The 19,625-nt window shown below is 40.8% G+C and overlaps 3 protein-coding genes across 5 annotated transcripts; all 3 read left to right on the top strand.

The window, feature by feature from the left end:
* The first annotated feature begins 1,027 nt into the window (after positions 1-1,027).
* LOC137581979 (uncharacterized) lies at positions 1,028-8,775 on the top strand. The gene is made up of 13 exons (XM_068296399.1): positions 1,028-2,503; positions 2,569-2,666; positions 2,725-3,042; positions 3,120-3,238; positions 3,294-3,379; positions 3,459-3,864; positions 3,922-4,573; positions 5,462-5,701; positions 5,771-6,126; positions 6,182-6,326; positions 6,394-6,927; positions 6,990-7,930; positions 7,991-8,775. The coding sequence occupies exons 1-13, from the start codon at positions 1,075-1,077 to the stop codon at positions 8,649-8,651; spliced, it is 5,985 nt and encodes a 1,994-aa protein (XP_068152500.1). The 5' UTR covers positions 1,028-1,074; the 3' UTR covers positions 8,652-8,775.
* A 340-nt stretch (positions 8,776-9,115) lies between these two features.
* On the top strand, positions 9,116-18,336 carry LOC137582935 (glutamyl aminopeptidase). 3 transcript variants are annotated; one of them, XM_068297727.1, is made up of 8 exons: positions 9,116-9,197; positions 9,287-9,669; positions 10,461-10,831; positions 15,668-16,239; positions 16,302-16,689; positions 16,756-16,899; positions 16,965-17,456; positions 17,518-18,336. In XM_068297727.1, exons 1-8 carry the CDS (start codon positions 9,188-9,190, stop codon positions 18,191-18,193), a joined length of 3,036 nt encoding a protein of 1,011 aa, XP_068153828.1. In that variant the 5' UTR covers positions 9,116-9,187; the 3' UTR covers positions 18,194-18,336. The 3 variants fall into 3 exon arrangements, with proteins under 3 accessions (XP_068153828.1, XP_068153826.1, XP_068153829.1); XM_068297725.1 differs by lacking the exons at positions 9,116-9,197; positions 9,287-9,669; positions 10,461-10,831 and adding exons at positions 10,987-11,102; positions 14,250-14,636; positions 15,067-15,556; XM_068297728.1 differs by lacking the exons at positions 9,116-9,197; positions 9,287-9,669; positions 10,461-10,831 and adding an exon at positions 14,974-15,556.
* LOC137582936 (uncharacterized) lies at positions 9,937-10,319 on the top strand. The gene is made up of 2 exons (XM_068297729.1): positions 9,937-9,997; positions 10,060-10,319. The coding sequence occupies exons 1-2, from the start codon at positions 9,970-9,972 to the stop codon at positions 10,260-10,262; spliced, it is 231 nt and encodes a 76-aa protein (XP_068153830.1). The 5' UTR covers positions 9,937-9,969; the 3' UTR covers positions 10,263-10,319.
* Positions 18,337-19,625: the final 1,289 nt, after the last annotated feature.

Genomic DNA, 19,625 nt, shown 5'->3' with positions numbered 1-19,625 from the left:
AATACCCCAGTATGAAGTCGGAATTGTTGTTGGTATTTCCGGCAAGAAGTTAATACCGGGCTTAGGCCCAAAATGGTTAAAAGCAATATAGAGAGGATAATGCAGCAATATGATCTTTAATGTCACCATTTCATAAATCCTGTTGGAGTTTTATAAATAACAATAAAACAACTTTAAAATTTCATTAAAAAGTTGATTGTATTTATTAGTCTTAGTTTGGATTGAAGAAGGTGAAATACCAATTACAAGTCAAATAAAATTTGTAACGTGAGAGAGTTGAGGAGCAAATGATACTCCAAAGATACTTCGTGCTGGCCCATATCATAGAATATATTTCATGTTCAATATGTTCAATTAAAACACAATTCCTTAATGGCATCTGAACAATAACGATATAAACATTATCGGAATAAAGTCAACATCATGTTGATTTCCCAGAGAGTACACAATATGCCTGGGAAAATACCTTGTTTGGGTTTTAACACAATGAAAATACCAAATTCTCTAATTAGGTCGAAGCCACGTAGTACCGGAAAAGGGTTTTTTAGGACCTAAGCGCCGGGATAGTACTCGCATACACACACAGACGCTTACTGAAACCATAAGGATATATTAGCGATATCCAGGTAGAGAATAAAAAAAATTTACTGAATCGGTTTTCTAGTATTGTCACACATGGATATTTAAGGAGTTGGAAACTTTGGGCGCCGGCGCCGGGTTTTTGTAAAACGAACTGGGGAAAACGAGGCAGATTTTTGTTTTGTTTTTGGCATTTCTAAGTTTAATCAAAGCACGCGGCCAACGGTTTGGCCCATAAATTAAACAAACCGTCTATGTCTATCCATAGTACGTGTGTGTAGAGAAAGAGAGAGAGAGAGAGGGGAGAGAGGACCCGTTAGAGGCTTTGTCGATTAGATTAGCAATCAGTGCGTTCCCGTATCGCATCGCACGTTACCAATTAAGATATAGAAGTCCACTTATAGAATGGTTACCTTGCGGTTAACGCTTATTGATAGAGCTTAGTAGCGCTATTGTTTTTGCCCGTGCCGGATTAACGCGTGAAACTTTGGCGAGATGATAATTACAGCAAAATTGGTTGCCATTGGCCTGAGCCTGGCATTGACTGCCTTCACCGTATCAACTATTGTGTTGGCCGTGCAGAAGGCTGATCTAAAGAAAGATCTACGCGAGGCGCAGGAGAAACTGGATCTCTTGGAAGCGGGGTTGCAAACTTCAACAGTGGCACCAACATCGACTAGTAGTAATCCCACCGCAGATCCCGGAGAATCTTCTTCCACTGCAGATCCAGGGCAATCAACACCAACAGCTACACCCACAGCTCCAGGGGAATCTTCTTCCACTGCAGATCCAGGGCAATCAACACCAACAGCTACACCCACAGCTCCAGGGGAATCTACTTCCACTGCAGATCCAGGGCAATCCACGCCAACAGCTATACCTACAGCCCCAGGGGAATCTACTTCCACTGCACAACCAGGAGAATCGTCAACAACATCTACTACTACTGCATCACCGGATGAGGAAATCAATTATCGCTTGCCAAGTGCTTTAACTCCTACCCACTATGATCTTTATCTATTTCCGGATACCGAGACGGGTCTGTTCAGTGGACAGGAAAAAATTACCATTAGCGTTAACGAAGCCACAGATAAGATTATTTTGCATTCGTTGTACTTAAATATAACCAGTCAATCTGTACTCAAATCGGACGGCTCGTCAGTGGAAATCAAAGGAGATCTCATATTCGATTCGGTCACTGAATTCCTAACCATTGAATTGACAGAACAATTGACGGTGGGCAGTACCATAACTTTGCATTTGGGATTTGAGGGTTCAATGGCTGACAAAATTGTTGGTCTGTACAGTTCGTCGTATTTGAAGGCCGACGATGTTCGCAAATGGATAGCCACATCGAAATTCGAGCCCACGTATGCTAGACAGGCATTCCCATGCTTCGATGAGCCAGCAATGAAAGCTAGCTTTAGGATTACACTGGTGCATCCCGTCGATGGAGACTATCATGCTCTTTCCAACATGGACATCGAATCGCGAGTTAATCAAGGTGCCTTTACAGAAGTCAATTTTTCGGCGAGTGTACCCATGAGCACGTATTTGGCATGTTTCATTGTTTCTGATTTCACTGCCAAGCAAGTGGCGATTGATACCAAGGGCATTGGCGAGACCTTCACCATGAGTGTCTATGCCACACCTGAGCAGCTGGATAAAACAGATTTTGCCTTGGATGTGGGCAAAGGTGTTATTGAGTATTATATTGATTACTTCCAAATTGAATATCCATTGCCCAAACTGGATATGGCAGCCATTCCTGACTTTGTCTCCGGGGCCATGGAGCACTGGGGCTTGGTCACCTATCGTGAGACGTCTCTGCTGTATGATGTTGAGACAAGCTCGACCACAAACAAACAGCGTATTGCCAGTGTGATTGCCCATGAATTTGCTCATATGTGGTTTGGTAATCTGGGTAAGTACTATAGCCATTTCATTCCGAACACTCAGATGTGAATATTCTTTGGTTTCTTTTCAAAGTTACTATGAATTGGTGGAATGATCTTTGGCTAAATGAAGGCTTTGCCAGTTTTATAGAGTATCTTGGTGTAGATTCTGTTTTCCCTGAATGGCAAATGGCAAGTGCTAGCAATTAAATCTATTCGAATATATAATCTTAGTTTATTTTCTCTGTAGCGTAATCAATTCATTACTAGCACTTTGCATGGTGTCCTTACGTTGGATGGCACCCTAGGCTCTCATCCAATCATACAAACTGTTAAGAACCCCGATCAGATAACAGAAATCTTTGACACCATTACATATTCCAAGGGTTCGTCCTTGGTGCGCATGGTGGAAGACTTTCTGGGTGAGACAACTTTCCGTCAGGCAGTTACCAACTATCTGAATGAGTATAAATATAAGACAGCAGAAACTGCTGACTTTTTTGCGGAAATAGATAAATTGGGTTTGGGCTATAATGTCACCGCAATCATGGAGACCTGGACTGTGCAGGTAATTCAAAATAACTTACCCACAACAAACTCTATCCTGTTAACCCATTTGTTATCTTTGTTGTTGTTGTTTGTTAGATGGGCTTACCTGTGGTCACAATAGAAAAAATCTCAGACACTGAATACAAATTGACACAGAAGCGCTTCTTGGCCAATCCGAATGACTATAATGAAGTCCACGATTATTCGGAATTCAAGTGAGTTGCATTTGCCGTATCTGATGGAAATTTTCGCACATTTTTTATATTGTAGCTACCGTTGGTCGATTCCCATCACATATGCGACCAGCGCAAGTGCGGAGGTCCAGCGCGTTTGGTTTTATCATGATCAGAGCGAAAGTAAGTTGGGTCATATGTATGCAAAGTTGAATCTCCTGATTAAGTACCACATTCGTTGCCATTCGTCTTCCATCTACAGTCACAGTAACCCTGACCAGCGCTGTGGATTGGATCAAGTTCAACATTGACCAGGTGGGCTACTATCGTGTCAACTATGATGACTCATTGTGGGAGGCCTTGGCCAATGAACTTGTGGCCAAGCCGGAAAGCTTTAGTGCCGGCGATCGAGCCTCGTTATTAAACGATGCCTTCGCCTTGGCCGACTCTACACAATTGCCCTATGCAACAGCTTTCGATATGACCAAATATCTGGAAAAGGAAACGGACTATGTACCTTGGAGTGTGGCCGCCTCGAGATTGACGTCCCTGAAGCGCACCTTATACTACACTGGGAGCTACAAGAAATACAAGGCTTACGCAACAGAATTGATTGAACCGATATACACGTCCCTTGGCTGGACAACGGATGAAGAACATCTGAATAAGTAAGTTTCGTGCTGATGTCCCCTAAATGTAGATGTACTTATTGTCTTATTTTACAGTCTACTTCGTGTTACCGCTTTGAGTGCTTCATGCTCGTTGGGCCTGGAGGCATGCCTCACCGAGGTTGGTCTACAGTTCAACAGCTGGTTGGCCAATCCCGATGTACGCCCCAATCCTGATGTGCGTGAGGCTGTTTACTATTACGGCATGTTGTCGGTGGGCAATCAAGAAACTTGGGAATTGGTTTGGGATCTGTTTGTAAATGAAACTGATGCCAGCGAGAAATCCAAGTTGATGTATGGATTGGCGGCTGTCCAAGAGCCATGGTTGCTTCAGCGTTATATTAATCTGGCCTGGAACGAGGAATATGTGCGGGGTCAGGACTACTTTACCTGTCTCAGCTATATAGCAGCCAATCCGGTGGGTGAGCCACTCGTTTGGGAGCATGTACGTGAGAACTGGTTGCAATTGGTCGAACGTTTCGGCCTGAACGAACGGTATTTGGGCAATCTAATACCCTCCATAACAGCCCGCTTTAATACACAAACCAAGCTCGAGGAGATGGAGTATTTCTTTGAGAAATATCCTGAAGCCGGAGCTGGCACTGCGGCCCGTGTACGTGCTCTGGAGACAGTGAAAAACAACATTGTGTGGCTTCAAGAGAATCTAGATAGCGTTGACGCCTGGCTGGACAAGCAACAACAGGCCAAATAAATAAACTTATAAATTGGACACTAATAATTATCCAATAACCTTATAATTATTATCTTATTGCCACTATAAACAAACACGGGAATGTGAAGAACCATTCAAAAATAAAGATTAGCCCAGTTAGTGGGGAAAAAACAAAATTACACCTCTATAAATAAGCAATTACGTTGAACTAGTCACAAATATGAATACAAACATATTTAGACCATCGATTGGGTAACAAGGGAAAATCGATTAGACATGGCTGATAACTAACCGCGTTTTACCTATGGAAAAATATCTTTGGCTTTTTGTTTAAATGTGAATTATTGCGCAAATAACACTGTGTCACAAAATTGCATGAACTTTAATCATTACAACTGCAGGTACAAAGAAATTTCACATATTTTGGTATTATTTAATCATAATTAGAAAACCGTTAATCAAATTTTCATAATTACACTAAATATAGAGTGTAGAGAGATTTGACTTCCCCCGTCGAATAAGATATTGTGGAATCAGATAACTAATGATTTAAAAAGATTTTTTTTAAGAAATTAAGATGATATGTATTGGAAGGTGCCTTAGAAAATAACTTTTCCTATAACTTATAAACGTGCTGGGACTTCGATAAAAAAAAAGAAATTATTGTCACACAGTGTAATTCGATTGACATTTGATAATTGTTACTGTTCCACTGCCGCACTCTGTGCAGATTCATTGTCCGTCCAATAGTTCAGTTGTTTCCCTATTGCCGATTCTGTTGGTCATAATCATAATTTAAGCCGAAATTATCGCAAATGATTGAATAGGGGTATAAAACGTTTCAAGTGCCTACAATCAAGAATAGTTATTGAGGCAAAAGCAATACATTTACCACAATTAACCGACTGAGTCGTTGCTGGCCAGTCCCCCTTTCAGTTACTTGCGGCATTTGGAATTGCAAAGATGTTTTTGTCGAGTTATTGGTTGCAGGTGATATTAAGTTGGGCGGTGGTGGCTTTTGCCACGGCCACCGTTGTGGTTGCCGTGCAACTTGCCAATTTGGAGGCCGATTTGGCAGATGTGCAGGCCAAAATAGATATGTACGAGTCGTTGAGTGGCAGAACCGGAGACTTGGCCAAGGATCGTGTGCGACGTGATGATGAGGTGACACATTCGTTGACTTATCACAAAACGGCTTAACACCATTCTCTCTCCTTCTCTTTCCGCGGATAGATTGATTATCGCCTGCCCACTGCACTGGAGCCCACGCACTATAAACTCTATTGGCATCCAGATATTGCGACAGGCAACTTTAGTGGCCAGGAGACCATTAGTATCAATGTGCTGAGCAATACGAATCAAATTATTTTGCACTCCTATCAGCTGGAGTTGACAAGCGTCTATGTGTTGAACCATGAAATTGATAATTATGTCTTGGAAACGGAGCGTCAGTTTCTGATTATCACCATGAAGGAAGAATTGACAGCTGGTTCAACCATCACCTTGGGCTTGATTTTCAATGGCCAAATGGTGAACAAATTGGTCGGTCTCTATAGCAGCGTTTATACAACAGAAGCCGGAGATCTAAGGTGAGTGGTAAAGTTTACTTCTTAACCGAGCCTAAAACTATGCAATTAATTGTAGAACTATTGCCACTACGAAATTTGAGCCAACATACGCTCGAAATGCATTCCCATGTTTTGATGAACCAGCCAAGAAAGCTACTTTCCAAATTACAGTAGTCCATCCCACTGGTTCATATCATGCTGTTTCCAATATGCCGCAAACGGTATGAGAAAATGGAATAAACTCTTGCTAGTTTGCTTGATTAATTACAAATCTGTTTACCCCTTTAGGAAACTATTTATTTGGGTGAAAATACTGAAGCTGTTTTCCAAACTAGCGTTAAGATGAGTACCTATCTAGCTTGCATTATTATCTCTGACTTTGACTCTAAGACCACAACTGTGAAAGCCAATGGCATTGGAGAAGATTTCTCTATGCAAGCCTATGCCACACCACAACAGTTGGATAAACTTCAGTTTGCCATCGATTTTGGATCTGCTGTAACCGAGTATTATATTCAATACTACAAAGTACCATACCCACTCCCCAAACTGGATATGGCTGCCATCCCAGACTTTGCATCTGGAGCCATGGAGCACTGGGGTTTAGTCACCTATCGAGAGACAGCTCTGTTGTACGATGAGAGCTACAGTTCTACTACCAACAAGCAGTCTATTGCCGGTACTTTGGCTCATGAAATAGCCCATCAATGGTTTGGAAATCTGGTCACCATGGACTGGTGGAATGATCTCTGGCTAAACGAAGGTTTCGCCCGTTTCATGCAGTACAAGGGTGTAAATGCCGTTTATCCCGCATGGGGAATGGTAAGTTAATAGAGTCAAGAAAATATGTAATCACTGATTTCTTTCTTTTCCCCACAATTTAGCTGGAGCAATTCCAAACTGCCACTCTGCAATCCGTCTTGGTATATGATGCCAAACTCTCGTCGCATCCCATTGTACAGGAGGTGAAAACTCCAGATCAAATTACTGCCATTTTTGATACGATCAGCTATGATAAGGGGGGTTCGGTGATACGCATGTTGGAGAATCTTGTGGGCTCGGAAATCTTTGAGCAGGCTGTTACCAACTATCTGCAGAAACATCAGTACCTAAACACAGTGACCGATGACTTCTTGTCGGAGGTTGCCGCTCTATACACCGCAACTGACGTAAAACTATTGATGCGCACTTGGACCGAGCAAATGGGCTATCCAGTTCTAAATGTGACCCGTAGCAGTGAAAATGGTTTCACAATTACCCAGGAACGTTTCTTGTCCAACAAGGTCAGCTATAGCGAAGAATTCGAGACTAGTGTGTTTAACTATAAATGGAGTGTCCCACTAACGTATATTCTGGATACGTATGAGAGTGGACAAGAGGCTAGTAGTTTAATCTTTGCTTATGACGAGGATTCAGTAGGCGTGGCTGTGGATTCTGATGTCAAATGGTTAAAGCTTAATGTTCACCAAATGGGCTTCTATCGTGTTAACTATGAAGAGTCTATTTGGAACTCAATAACTCAGGATTTGATCACCAATATCAATCGATTTGATATAGCTGATAGGGCGCATTTGCTGGACGATGCCTTTGCCCTGGCCGATGCCAGTCAATTGTCTTATCGCATTCCCCTTGAGATGACCGCCTTCTTGGGTTTGGAGCGTGACTTTGTCCCTTGGTATGTGGCAGCGGAAAAGTTTAAGACTCTGCGTCGCAGTCTCATGTACGCCGATTCCTACGTTGCCTATTTGAACTATGCTCGTTCCGTGGTCATTACCGTTTACCAGGAAGTGGGTTGGACAGTCGATGCTGATGATCATTTGAGAAAGTAAGTTCTCCACATCACTTGTGGGAGTAAATTAAATTGATAAGTCTTCCTTCTTTGCAGTCGCCTGCGTGTTTCCATTATCTCGGCCGCCTGTTCCTTGGGTTTGCCGGATTGTTTGACCACAGCCGCACAGCTCTTTAATAATTACCTAGAAAATCCTACAGATGCCAATAAACCATCCCCTGACCTGCGCGAAATTGTATACTACTTTGGTATGCAACAATTGAGTAGCGAATCCAGTTGGGAGCAGCTATTCGATATCTTCAACAAAGAAACCGATGCCAGCGAGAAACTGAAGCTTATGTACGGTCTGTCCGGTGTGCAGGATGCCCAATTGATTTATCGTTTTCTGGAATTGGCCTCTAAAGACGAGAGTGTGGTGCGATCTCAGGACTATTTCACTTGCGTTCAGTATCTTGCCAATAATCCCGTTGGGGAGCCTGTAGTTTGGGAATACTATCGCGAGCATTGGCCAGAATTAACCGCCCGATTCGATCTGAACAACCGCAATCTTGGCAGTCTAATTTCTCAGATCACGAAATACTTTTCTAGCCAGGTGAAACTTGAGGAAGTTCAGCAATTCTTTGCCAAATATCCGGAAGCCGGAGCTGGCGCCAATGCCAGGTTAGTGGCCTTGGAAACGATCAAGTACAACATTCAATGGCTGGAACAGAATAGCGGCGATATCGGTGAATGGCTAAGTGGCCTTTCCAGGCTATAGAATTGACCAGCAAAAAGCCCATTGTAAAATTGTTTTTATCTTAAAAATATGCCGTTGATAATCAAATGTCCCTAAAGAGTTCAATAAAACAAGAATAAACACCAAAATCAAATCATAAATAAAACCATGAATTTTTATTTTATCCGTCAAATGTGGCGATTTCTATGACTTCACACGAAATTCTCAATAGCCGGTGATAAAATTGTGAATGTAAAATAAGGAATCATGACTTGACAGACTGTCCGGTTATTAAATTCGATATATGGCGACATGATCATAAAATAACCTATGTATATAAACTCTGCAAATTGTACGCATCATATAGATATCGATCGATCGATCCGTGACCAGCTATGTGTGTATGTACTATATGGGGTTATATTCTTAGATATCGTCCAGTAATCTGTTTATCAAGTCCAAATAGTTTGGTCAGATTGACGGCTTGTATTTAGTCTTAAATTCAACGTCCAGGGTAGTGGAAGCATTACTTGGCGTTTGAATCCTTTAAATCAAGGAATTTCATAAGAATTAACAAAATGGTCGCCTGTAAGTTTACATCGAAACCAAAAAAATACAAAAAAATGTGTCAAGTGTCAAGTGAAGAAGATCTGTTTTCAATTTTATTACTCAATCAGGGCTGACTGTCAAATACGTGGCCATATTCTTTGGCCTGGCCACAACAGCCTTTTGTGTCTCGACCATTGTGTTGGCTGTGCAAAAGGCCGATCTGGAAAATGAATTACAGGATGCGCTTGATAAAATTGAAGTTTTAACCGAATTGACAACAACAACCAGTACCACAACAACTACAACAACAGCCAATCCAATTACACCAGATGGCGGCACATCCTCTGCATCCCCTCAAACAACAACTCCCGACGATGGAAGTGGTACGACACCTGGATCTAGTAGCACTAGCACTGTATCTGGTAGCACTTCTACCACATCGGGTTCAACATCAACAGGCCTCAATCCCATCTATCCAACACTGCCAACAGGATTGCCCGATCCCGAAGCGGTAAGTGCAAAGATAATCACAGATAACCAATTAATGTAGAAAAATACCCAGGAAAAGTTATTTCATCGTTGTTGTTTTACAACCATTAACAAGAAAGTTGTCTGGACATCATAAAGTCGGCATTGGGCACCAATTCAAATTCATTTTTGTTTTTTTTTATCATATTTCCCCATGGTGTGGGGTATAATTTAAGGTGCTTATCGGTTTGGTTTAAGTCGCTTCGTCGGTAGCCTTAGCCACAAGATTGTTCAGTTTCAGTTAGCAGTTTGCCGTTAGTCAGAGCACAGTTTATTATTCGATATGGCCAATTTAAAGCAGAACATAAAGGGTATGGAAAAATTTTAGATATTCAGTTTAGCTGAACTAAACCATTTTCAATATCAATATCAGATGGCATCACAGCGGAACGTGTAGCCATATTTTTTGGCTTACTATCCACCTGTCTGGCAGTGGCTCTTGTCCTTGTCATTGTGCATAGGGATAATATATGGTTACAATTGGAGGAAGCCAAAATGAAATTGGATGTTCTTGAGGACTATATACAGGCCAATCTTGTGACTGAGATATCCACGCAAATGAAAATAAAATCTTAGTATTAGTATTAAGTTAACCCCAAAAATAAACCAAATAATTGAAAAATGTCATCATAAGTTCCTAAGTTATGACTAAACATTATTTATGACTTGACCTTAGTCCAGTGTGGGATCTTATCAGTTAATTGATTACTCGATGTTATCGGTGTGTTAACGATTGCTTATTTTGGATAACTTGAATACCTCTTATCTATGTAGATTGAATGGCGCCTACCCACCGAACTGACTCCCATCAAGTATAGGCTGTATTTCGAGCCTAATCTTGACACAGGCGCTTGTGAGGGAACCGTCTCCATTCAGTTCCAGGCAATGAATGCAACCAATCTGATAGTACTGCATGCCAAGGATCTGGAGGTCCATAGCATTAGTATCCTTAACATGATGGCACGCATGCGCATTGCCATTGATGAATGGTATCTGGACGAAACTCGTGAGTTGCTGATGATCAAGTTAAGGGAGGTCCTCAGCTTGAACAAGGCTTATACACTCTCGGCCAGCTTTGATTGCAAGCTGGAAAGTCTGACGGGAGCGTATTTGACTGAATATACCACAGCTGATGGCGAAAAAGAGTAAGTAAACGAAATATTATCAATGAATACCCCTAATGCATGCTATTGGAGTTGAAGCCGGTCTCAGCTGATAGTGAATGAAAGCTCAAGTAAAGCTTAGGCTGCTGCTGCTGTAGCTTTTACTGTTTAAACTGTTTTTTTCCCCCAGTTGTAACTTTCAATCTGAGCGGCACGGTCGTTTTTCAAGCCCGCGCGTGAGTTTGTTTTTACGCGAATGGAGGAAAAGTGCGCGGAATTTACAGACATCTAAATACAAATAGATTTGAATCAAGTAAAGCTTAAGGCAATGCCAACTGCCCTTATTTAATAGTGTGAATATTAGAAATTAAGTGGACAGAAAACGGAAATCTCTAACTGTTAATTAAAGTAGTTACGACTGCCAGCAAAAGTCACAAATGTGCCAAAAATAGTCAACAAAGTAAAATCACTCTGATACCGTTAAATCTGTCACTGAATTCTGCTACTGTCATTGTGTCATTGAATTGATCTAGAAACCGTTACGGATCTCAGTTTCTTCTCTAATTGAGTGCGCATTGAACCGAACCGCAAAACTGATTTTAATATGCGGATCGCATTGAATTCTATGCCAACTTTGACTTTCAACAACAACAACAACAACAAAATAAATAAACACAATAAATAACCGCTGATATCACAATGGCCACTCCGACTGGCACGCAGGCAAAACAGGTTGCACCATAGAGCATGCGTTGCCTCCCCACTCGCCACTTTCCCCCGTAACTCCCACCAATCATTCATCAGGCCAAGCAAAAAAACAGGCTTCGGCATAGCCATCCGATTGCAGTCTTTTTCCATGCATAGTTCACTTGCCACGCAAGTTCTTGGCCTTAAATCGGCCAATGCATTGGCCATAGTCATGTAGGCAATGCCCCAAACATCCAACAAATGTGTGTATGTATGTTTGTGTGTGTATGTACTCGTAGTAGCTTGAGAAATGACTTTCTTCGTCAGAAGAGACCCCAAACAAAATGGGTCGACATCGACATCATTGACTACCAGCCACAGCCACAGCCACTTGCTGAGTTGTATGTTGGACATTTATTTCTTGTTTTTGTTTTATTCTTTGAACGCTTAAGCAACGTGGGCTGTGTTTAAACATTGTTTTTATACCCTTTAAACTATTCTAATGGAGTACACATAGTTTGGGGAAATTATAATCCATGCTCATACAGGAAATTGAAGTTCCTAAAAATTAATATTTAGCCATCCTCCACCTAATTATAACAATAGATTCATCACTGTGTAGATAGAGTGGTAATAATCCATTTGTAGATTATTTTAGAGGGTATCAAGCTGTGGGTGCCTAGAATTATTTACATTTCTTTCATTTTCATTGACACTGATTTCTTTTTCATTCTTCTTGGCTACCTTCTGGACAAATAATTTCCATTTTAATGCCCTCTCAAAAAAGTATATTAATTTTGATCAGAAGTCTGCAAGATAGACGACTTTGCCAAGTGAACTCAATGAAAACATTATCTATGTATATATTAGTTTAATAGACTTATTGGTAACCAAAGTTTATCAAGATTTTCTAGGCCGTTTCTCCAACCGTTGAAGTTAGAAAAAAACGACACAAAAACTAGCAAGGGTATACAAATTTCGACTTAGGCAAAGTTATTCCATTTAACTGTCTTAATGATGGGAATCAACCTTAGAATAGAAAATATTAAAAGTTTTTCGTTTTTTTGACCGCCTTCAAAGTGAAAAGAAAATTTATTTTGTTGAACTTTTTGATTTTTTGTTGTTTTCTTTGCAACTTATATAAATTATTTGACTCATTTGCATTATGCAATTCCTTGATTGATATTGATTAAAATATTTTGCATACGGTTAACCCCAAACATGCAAATTGAGGTAATCATTTCATTGTCTTTCCTTTGACTATCATGTGTTTTTCTTTCGTTTTTTGTGTGTTTTTTAAAGAAATAATCAAAATTGCAAGCACGTAAACATACACTTAACCCATAAGTTACTTTAGTGGGTGTAAGCCCTAAGTTTTATAGGTCGCTTTTGGGTGTTTTTTGGGTCGCACTTGTCACGTAAATAACAAATAATTTACATTTCTCTTGATATTTCTGGGCGACATTATTTTGAGAAAGTTATGAACCTTTAAAAAGTTGATGAACGTGTTTCTCAGTTTCAATAAAAACCAAACAACTCCATAGCTGCAACATCAACGCGTTCTAAGGGCATTAAACTTGAGCAAACGAAATTAAATGAAATTCATTTGACTTTATGTCATAAGTCTTAATTAGCAGACTTTTTTGTAGATCAACTTTGGAGTAAGGTATAAAACCAAGAAGTGGCTACAAAATGAGGCCTATATGTACATGGCCAAACCAAAGATACTTTACAACTTGTCCCATTGTATGCAGTATTTGGCTCTTTGATGCTCATAAGGTAGTCATGCAATTCTTTTGTTGTGGTTTTTGTGAGCGCGCCTTAATTGAGTCAACGGCAAAGGCAGGCCATTGCATCATCATCATTATTGCCATCATCAGCATCATGATCATCACTGGTGTGTGCATATATTTGTCTGTTCGTCATCATTGATGGAGGCAGCTTTAACAAATGATGAGCATGAGATGCAAAAACTATTCAGACAATTGACTGACAGCTAGACAAAATTAGCATATTCTTCCCACTCGCATCGTGTCTTTCCTCATTTCGGGTAATTTTGGGTGTATCATATCCTGAATATTGTTCTCTTACATGGTCACAATACATACGTGCAGCATGTTTCCCAGCAAAAGCCAACAACCTTTTGCCATCATCAATCAATCAATCTGAAAACGCGAACGTCTCAATAGAAAGTGGCCTGTGGTTGCATAGAGGTTGATCGCCGTATCATTGCAACAAGCCGGGAAAATTTGTAATGCAACTTTGCGGTTAACTTACCACTCGAACTCGATGGTCGACTTAGTCGCCAGTAGGTAGTTACAATTTCATGAAACGATCATTTTCATTACGTGACCGTAGAAGGGGCAAAAATTACAACTGATTGATGGAATTAAAACCAACTCCAATTGCCAATCGTCGAAATGATGACGGAAGCTGATATCCAGTCTACCATCAGAAACACCAACAATAACAACTTTCAGTTTGTTTATTTAGAGGCATTAAAAAAAGTGTTGAATTTGATAATAATGATGGCTATGTGTGTAATTCGGTCTCTGTCTGCTAAAGCTGCTCTCGAATTACACTTGTCAATGCCATAATAGGCAGATGGCAACCCGGTTCAGTTCAAGATAAAATGACAGTATAAACTAAACATATGAAATATGTACATACATACATACATATGTATGTATTTTGTAATTAGAGTTGGTGTCAGTGACATTTGCCAGGTTGATAATAACAAAATATCGGACAATGTCATTTTAAATTTTAATAGATCGTCGAGTCATTAATTTCGCGTGTATATAATCTAGTTAATAATAAGTTTAAAAGAAAAAAGTCAACGGAATGTATGCGACGAAAAACGTGCGCCCACGTAGCAGCCTCTCGACAGACGACAATCATCGGATCAAGGATACACATCGAAAGGCACATAAAACGCCAAGCAACACAATCCTTACACTAGTCGCCTTCTGTGTGTTCCTGTTGGTGCTTTGCGGATTCCTATTAGGGGCCCTCGTCTATGTGGGCAAAAACATAGCCGATGAACATCAAAAGCAACACGCAAACAGCAGTCAAGCAAGCCTGGAAGGCAATATACGCACCATATATGTGGATCGTGATCAATTGTTATCCACGAAGCCAATATTGAGCGTCTCTGCAGGTTTGTGGCATATTTAAACTGTCTAAAGTGTGTAGCAGTTAAGAAAAACTAATAGAGATGAAAACGCGTTTTCGTACTACAAGTAATTTGTAGTATTCACTGTAGAAGAATAGTTTTAAAATTATAATTATTTAGTTTTTGATTTTATTTACATTACTTGACTTTGAACAATATTTGTAAGATTCGTTTTGGATAAAATTTGAAAATGGCGGGCTTAGCTTTAATCGATAGTCAACAACACAGCGATAGCTTATTATCGATATCGACCCATCTGAGCGAATTCGATGTTGGGCGAATTGGTGTTGTTGCATTCGAAAAAAGCTGAGCGAATTCGCATTGTTTTTATTTTCGGCGGCAGAACAACACAGATATAGATTAGTTATTATTTTTTTTACTGATAAACTGCCTATCGACCACCCCCCAACGCCAGATAATCGCTCTTTCACCACACAAGTGCCTGCCACTAGTAAATTCCGCACCGTCATGGCCACCGTTTCACCTGCCATAAAAGCCGCCAGCAAAGTATTGCAAAAATTGACATACCGCCTACCCAAGGAACTGAAGCCGCTGAAATATAACATAAATCTGCATCCTGATCTCAATAAGAAGAACTACACAGGCAAAATTAGTATCCATCTTCAGGTGCTGGAGCCAATTGCCTATATACCCGTTCACTCTAAGGGTCAAAATGTGAGCACAGTTGATCTCCAGCAATTGGATGATTCGGGAGCCTCATTGAAAACAATCTTACCATCTCTGACATTCGCCTATCCAGACTATGAGTACTGGATAACGGAATTCGAGCAACCTCTGGCTGTGGGCAACTATAGCCTGAATTTGACTTTCAATGGTTCACTGGTGGATCGCATTACCGGCTCGTATCAGAGCTCTTACTGGGACAAGCTGCACAATCGGACCAGGTAGTGGCAATGCTACTAACAACCCAATGCATGCATTTGATTGACTAACCCTAGTTAAGATTAAATTTGTATAGCATTTCTAATGTTTTTGATTCTTATTTCGCTTTAAAGGAGACTGGTTACCACTAAATTTGAGCCCACCTTTTCTCGTACTGCCTACCCATGCTTCGATGAGCCGTCCATGAAGGCTCAATTCACCATCACCGTTGCCAGGCCAAGTGGAACTAAGTTCAATGTTGTATCTAATATGCCCGTTGCTAGCGAGTACATCGATGGTGATCTGACTGAAGTGAACTTCCAAGAGACCCTTCCCATGAGTACCTATTTGGTTGCGTTTGTTGTCTCTGAATTTGACTACAAGAGCACCACCGTTGATGGTACATCTATAGAAGTGCGTGTCTACGCTCCGCCGGCCCAAGTTGAGAAGACTCAATATGCCCTGGAAACGGGTGCTGGTATCCTTGCCCACTACATTGATTACTTTAGTGCTTCTTATCCACTGCCAAAATTGGATATGGTGGCCATTCCCGACTTCGTCTCTGGTGCCATGGAGAATTGGGGTCTAGTGACATTCAGGGAAACAGCTTTGCTCTGGGACGAGAACACCAGCTCTAGTGTAAACAAGCAGCGTGTTGCTGTTGTAATTGCCCATGAGTTGGCTCATCAATGGTTTGGAAACTTGGGTAAGACGAAGGTGTAACTTAATCTGATGCACTATCAGTACAAAAATTCTTTTCCATTTAAGTTACCATGAAATGGTGGAATGATCTGTGGCTAAATGAAGGATTTGCCAGCTTTATTGAATACAAGGGAGTCCATCATATGCATCCCGAATGGGACATGCCCAACCAGTTTGTTATTGAGGAGATGCATTCGGTGTTGGACTTGGATGCAACTACAGCCTCGCATCCCATAGTCAAAGATGTGAATACACCTTCCGAAATTACGGAATACTTCGATTCCATTACCTACTCCAAGGGAGCTTGTGTCATGAGAATGTGTGAGAATTTGGTGGGCGAAGAAAAGCTTCAAAACGCCACATCACGTTATCTCAGCCGACACATGTACAACAGCGCCACCACCGATGATTATTTCACTGCCGTCGAGGAAGAGGGTCTGGACTTTGATGTCAAGTGAGTGCCTAGCAAAATACATCCTTTCCCGACATAATTAACTGGTGTTTGATAATTTTTCCATAGACTTATCATGCAAACTTGGACTGAGCAAATGGGTTACCCTGTGGTTGAAGTGACAAAAGAGGGCAACAACTACAAGCTGACCCAAAAACGATTCCTGGCCAATCAAGATGATTATGATGCTGAGGTCGAACCATCTTCGTTCAAGTAAGTTTTCCTACCTACATATTTAAGTTCTTGGATTAACCTATTTTCTTATAAACTTCTTTAAGCTATCGTTGGTCCATCCCCATCACGTACACAAGCAGTCTTAGTAGCACAGTACAGAGCACGATTTTCAATTATAATGACAATGAGATCACAATTTCTTTTATCGGTGCAACAAGTTGGATTAAATTTAACAAGGATCAAGTGGGCTTTTATCGTGTCAACTATCCTGCTGAACAGTGGACTGCATTGACAAATGCAATTAAGGCATCCCGCGACACATTCAGCACTGCAGACCGTGCCCATCTTCTGAACGACGCCAGCTCGTTGGCCGATGCCGGACAGCTGAGTTTCTCCCTGGCACTGAATCTGTTCACATATTTGGAGAGTGAGCAAGATTATGTGCCCTGGAGTGTGGGCACAACTTGGATAACTGGGTTGAGAAACCGCCTCTATTATACCGATTTGTTTAGCAATTATACCACCTATGCTCGCAAGCTTCTTACACCCATTGCGGAACAGCTAACATTCACTGTTGGCACAGCTCATCTGGAGAAGTATGTGTTTAAGTCCTTTAAAGAGTACCATTTGATTAACCCATATCTATACAAATTTCAGTCGGTTGCGTATAAAGGTTCTTACTGCTGCTTGTGGAGTAGGACACGAGAACTCCTTGCAGCAAGCGGCTACGCTATTCAACCAATGGCTAGCCAGTCCAGCTACTCGTCCCAGTCCAGATATTCGCGACGTTGTCTATTACTATGGCTTGCAGCAGGTGAATACTGAAGCCGCATGGGATCAGGTCTATCAGCTATATCAGGCCGAAACCGATGCTCAAGAGAAACTTAAGTTGATGAATGCCTTGGCCGCTGTCAAGGTGCCATGGTTACTGCAGCGTTATATCAACTTGGCTTGGGATGAGAATATTGTACGTCGTCAAGATTACTTTACGCTGCTTGGATATATTTCAACCAATCCTGTGGGACAAAGTCTGGTCTGGGATTATGTGCGGGAGAAATGGGAGCAATTAGTCGATCGCTTCGGCATTACCGAACGCACCTTGGGACGCCTTATTCCCACAATCACAGCGCGTTTCAACACACAAACTAAGCTCGAGGAAATGCAACATTTCTTCGAGAAGTATCCAGAGGCTGGCGCCGGAACTGCGGCTCGTCAAGAAGCTCTGGAGAAGGTCAAAGCCAACATTAAATGGCTGGAACTGAATAAGGCTCAGGTCGGCGAATGGTTAGCCAACTATGTTGCCGAATCGAGCGTCACCAATAGCATCAAGTGATTCTAAGTCACCTTGTAAAATAAACAAACAATGTGTAAAATATTATCAATGGATTCTAAAATAGTCGTAGCTAGTAAATGCAAAGCAAATGCATTTCAAATGTGAATGAAAACTTGTGAATACGTAATGAACAATATCATAAAGTTTGTTTTTATTTATTTTTGTACATAATATTGGAATGACTATCGTGATTTGTGGGTTTATTTTGGAATAGATTCCACCAATCCTGTTCAAATCAATTATCGTAAAGTTATATTCATGGATATTTTTATGGGATTTACTTTGGAGATGGAGCTAATCAAACTGCGTAGAAATATATATGTATACAAAGTTAATTGTAGATAGAAAACCACGAATATTGATTTAGTTGACAAAGATATTGGCCTATGTACATATATTTTGCCCATTTCGAGCATTTTGATAGCAGTAAAATTTCCAAGAATGTCCTCCCAAGTGTATCCTAAACTCACATTCGCACATAAAATTCGATTTGGTTGCGAAAACTTTGGCTTTTATTTCAAATCGAGAGTTTTCAATTCAAATAAACAATAGACCTATGTCTTTTATTTATTTGTTTATTATCTCGACCCTGACCGAACATTCAGCAAACATGAGCAAAAAGGGACAGTTCGTGGCATACTTCTGGGCTGCTGTACCGGAAAGCGGAAACGACTAAGAACGCACCACTGCCAGTGTTTGTTTAATTTCGTTTGTGTGTGCTTTTATGGCCACACCAAATTTGATATGCCTCCCCACAAAAAAGACATCAAAAATTTGTTGTTTACTTGTGGACAATTCCTTGGCCCAGGGTCAAACGCAATGGCGTCAGCAGGATATTGCGTGAAGAAATTGTTTACGACTCCAATTGATAACATTGACTAACTGATTATGATGCCGGCTTTATACATACTTATATGTATGTATGTATATCTATGTACTTGCACAGTAACGGAAAGTACAGCCTGCGCCTAAAAGGCAATCTCAATCATTTAAATGGATGGTCAAAGAGATGAAACAAAAAATGATGACGCCACATACATGGGGCAAATCCCTTAGAGAGAGGAGAACGCATAAATTTCGTTTTAGCTTGGTGAGTTATCACCGCCATTCAAATTCGCCCAGGAAATGACAATATTTTGCAGCATCAATAGCAATTCAACATTGTATTGGGACTTCAATAATCTGTCTCTACCAGAACAGCAATTTATTTCATATCCTGAACATTTCGATTTGATTCACTGGGCCAACAAAAAAAAATTCCACACACACAAACACAAAATAACATTCACATAGCATTTGGATGTTGTTTAAGCCCGAATTTCCACTATAGCAGCTGGAAACTTTTGTTGGTCTTTAAGCCAAAGTCAAGGTCAGTTATTTTGTCTCGGCCAGACAAAAGCTTTAACTATTAATGTATCGTACGGCAAACAAT

The sequence above is a fragment of the Drosophila tropicalis genome, unplaced genomic scaffold (genome assembly GCF_018151085.1).
Source record: "Drosophila tropicalis isolate 14030-0801.00 unplaced genomic scaffold, ASM1815108v1 contig_859, whole genome shotgun sequence".
Lineage (NCBI taxonomy): Eukaryota > Metazoa > Arthropoda > Insecta > Diptera > Drosophilidae > Drosophila > Drosophila tropicalis.
This window is presented reverse-complemented; position numbering and strand designations above follow the sequence as displayed.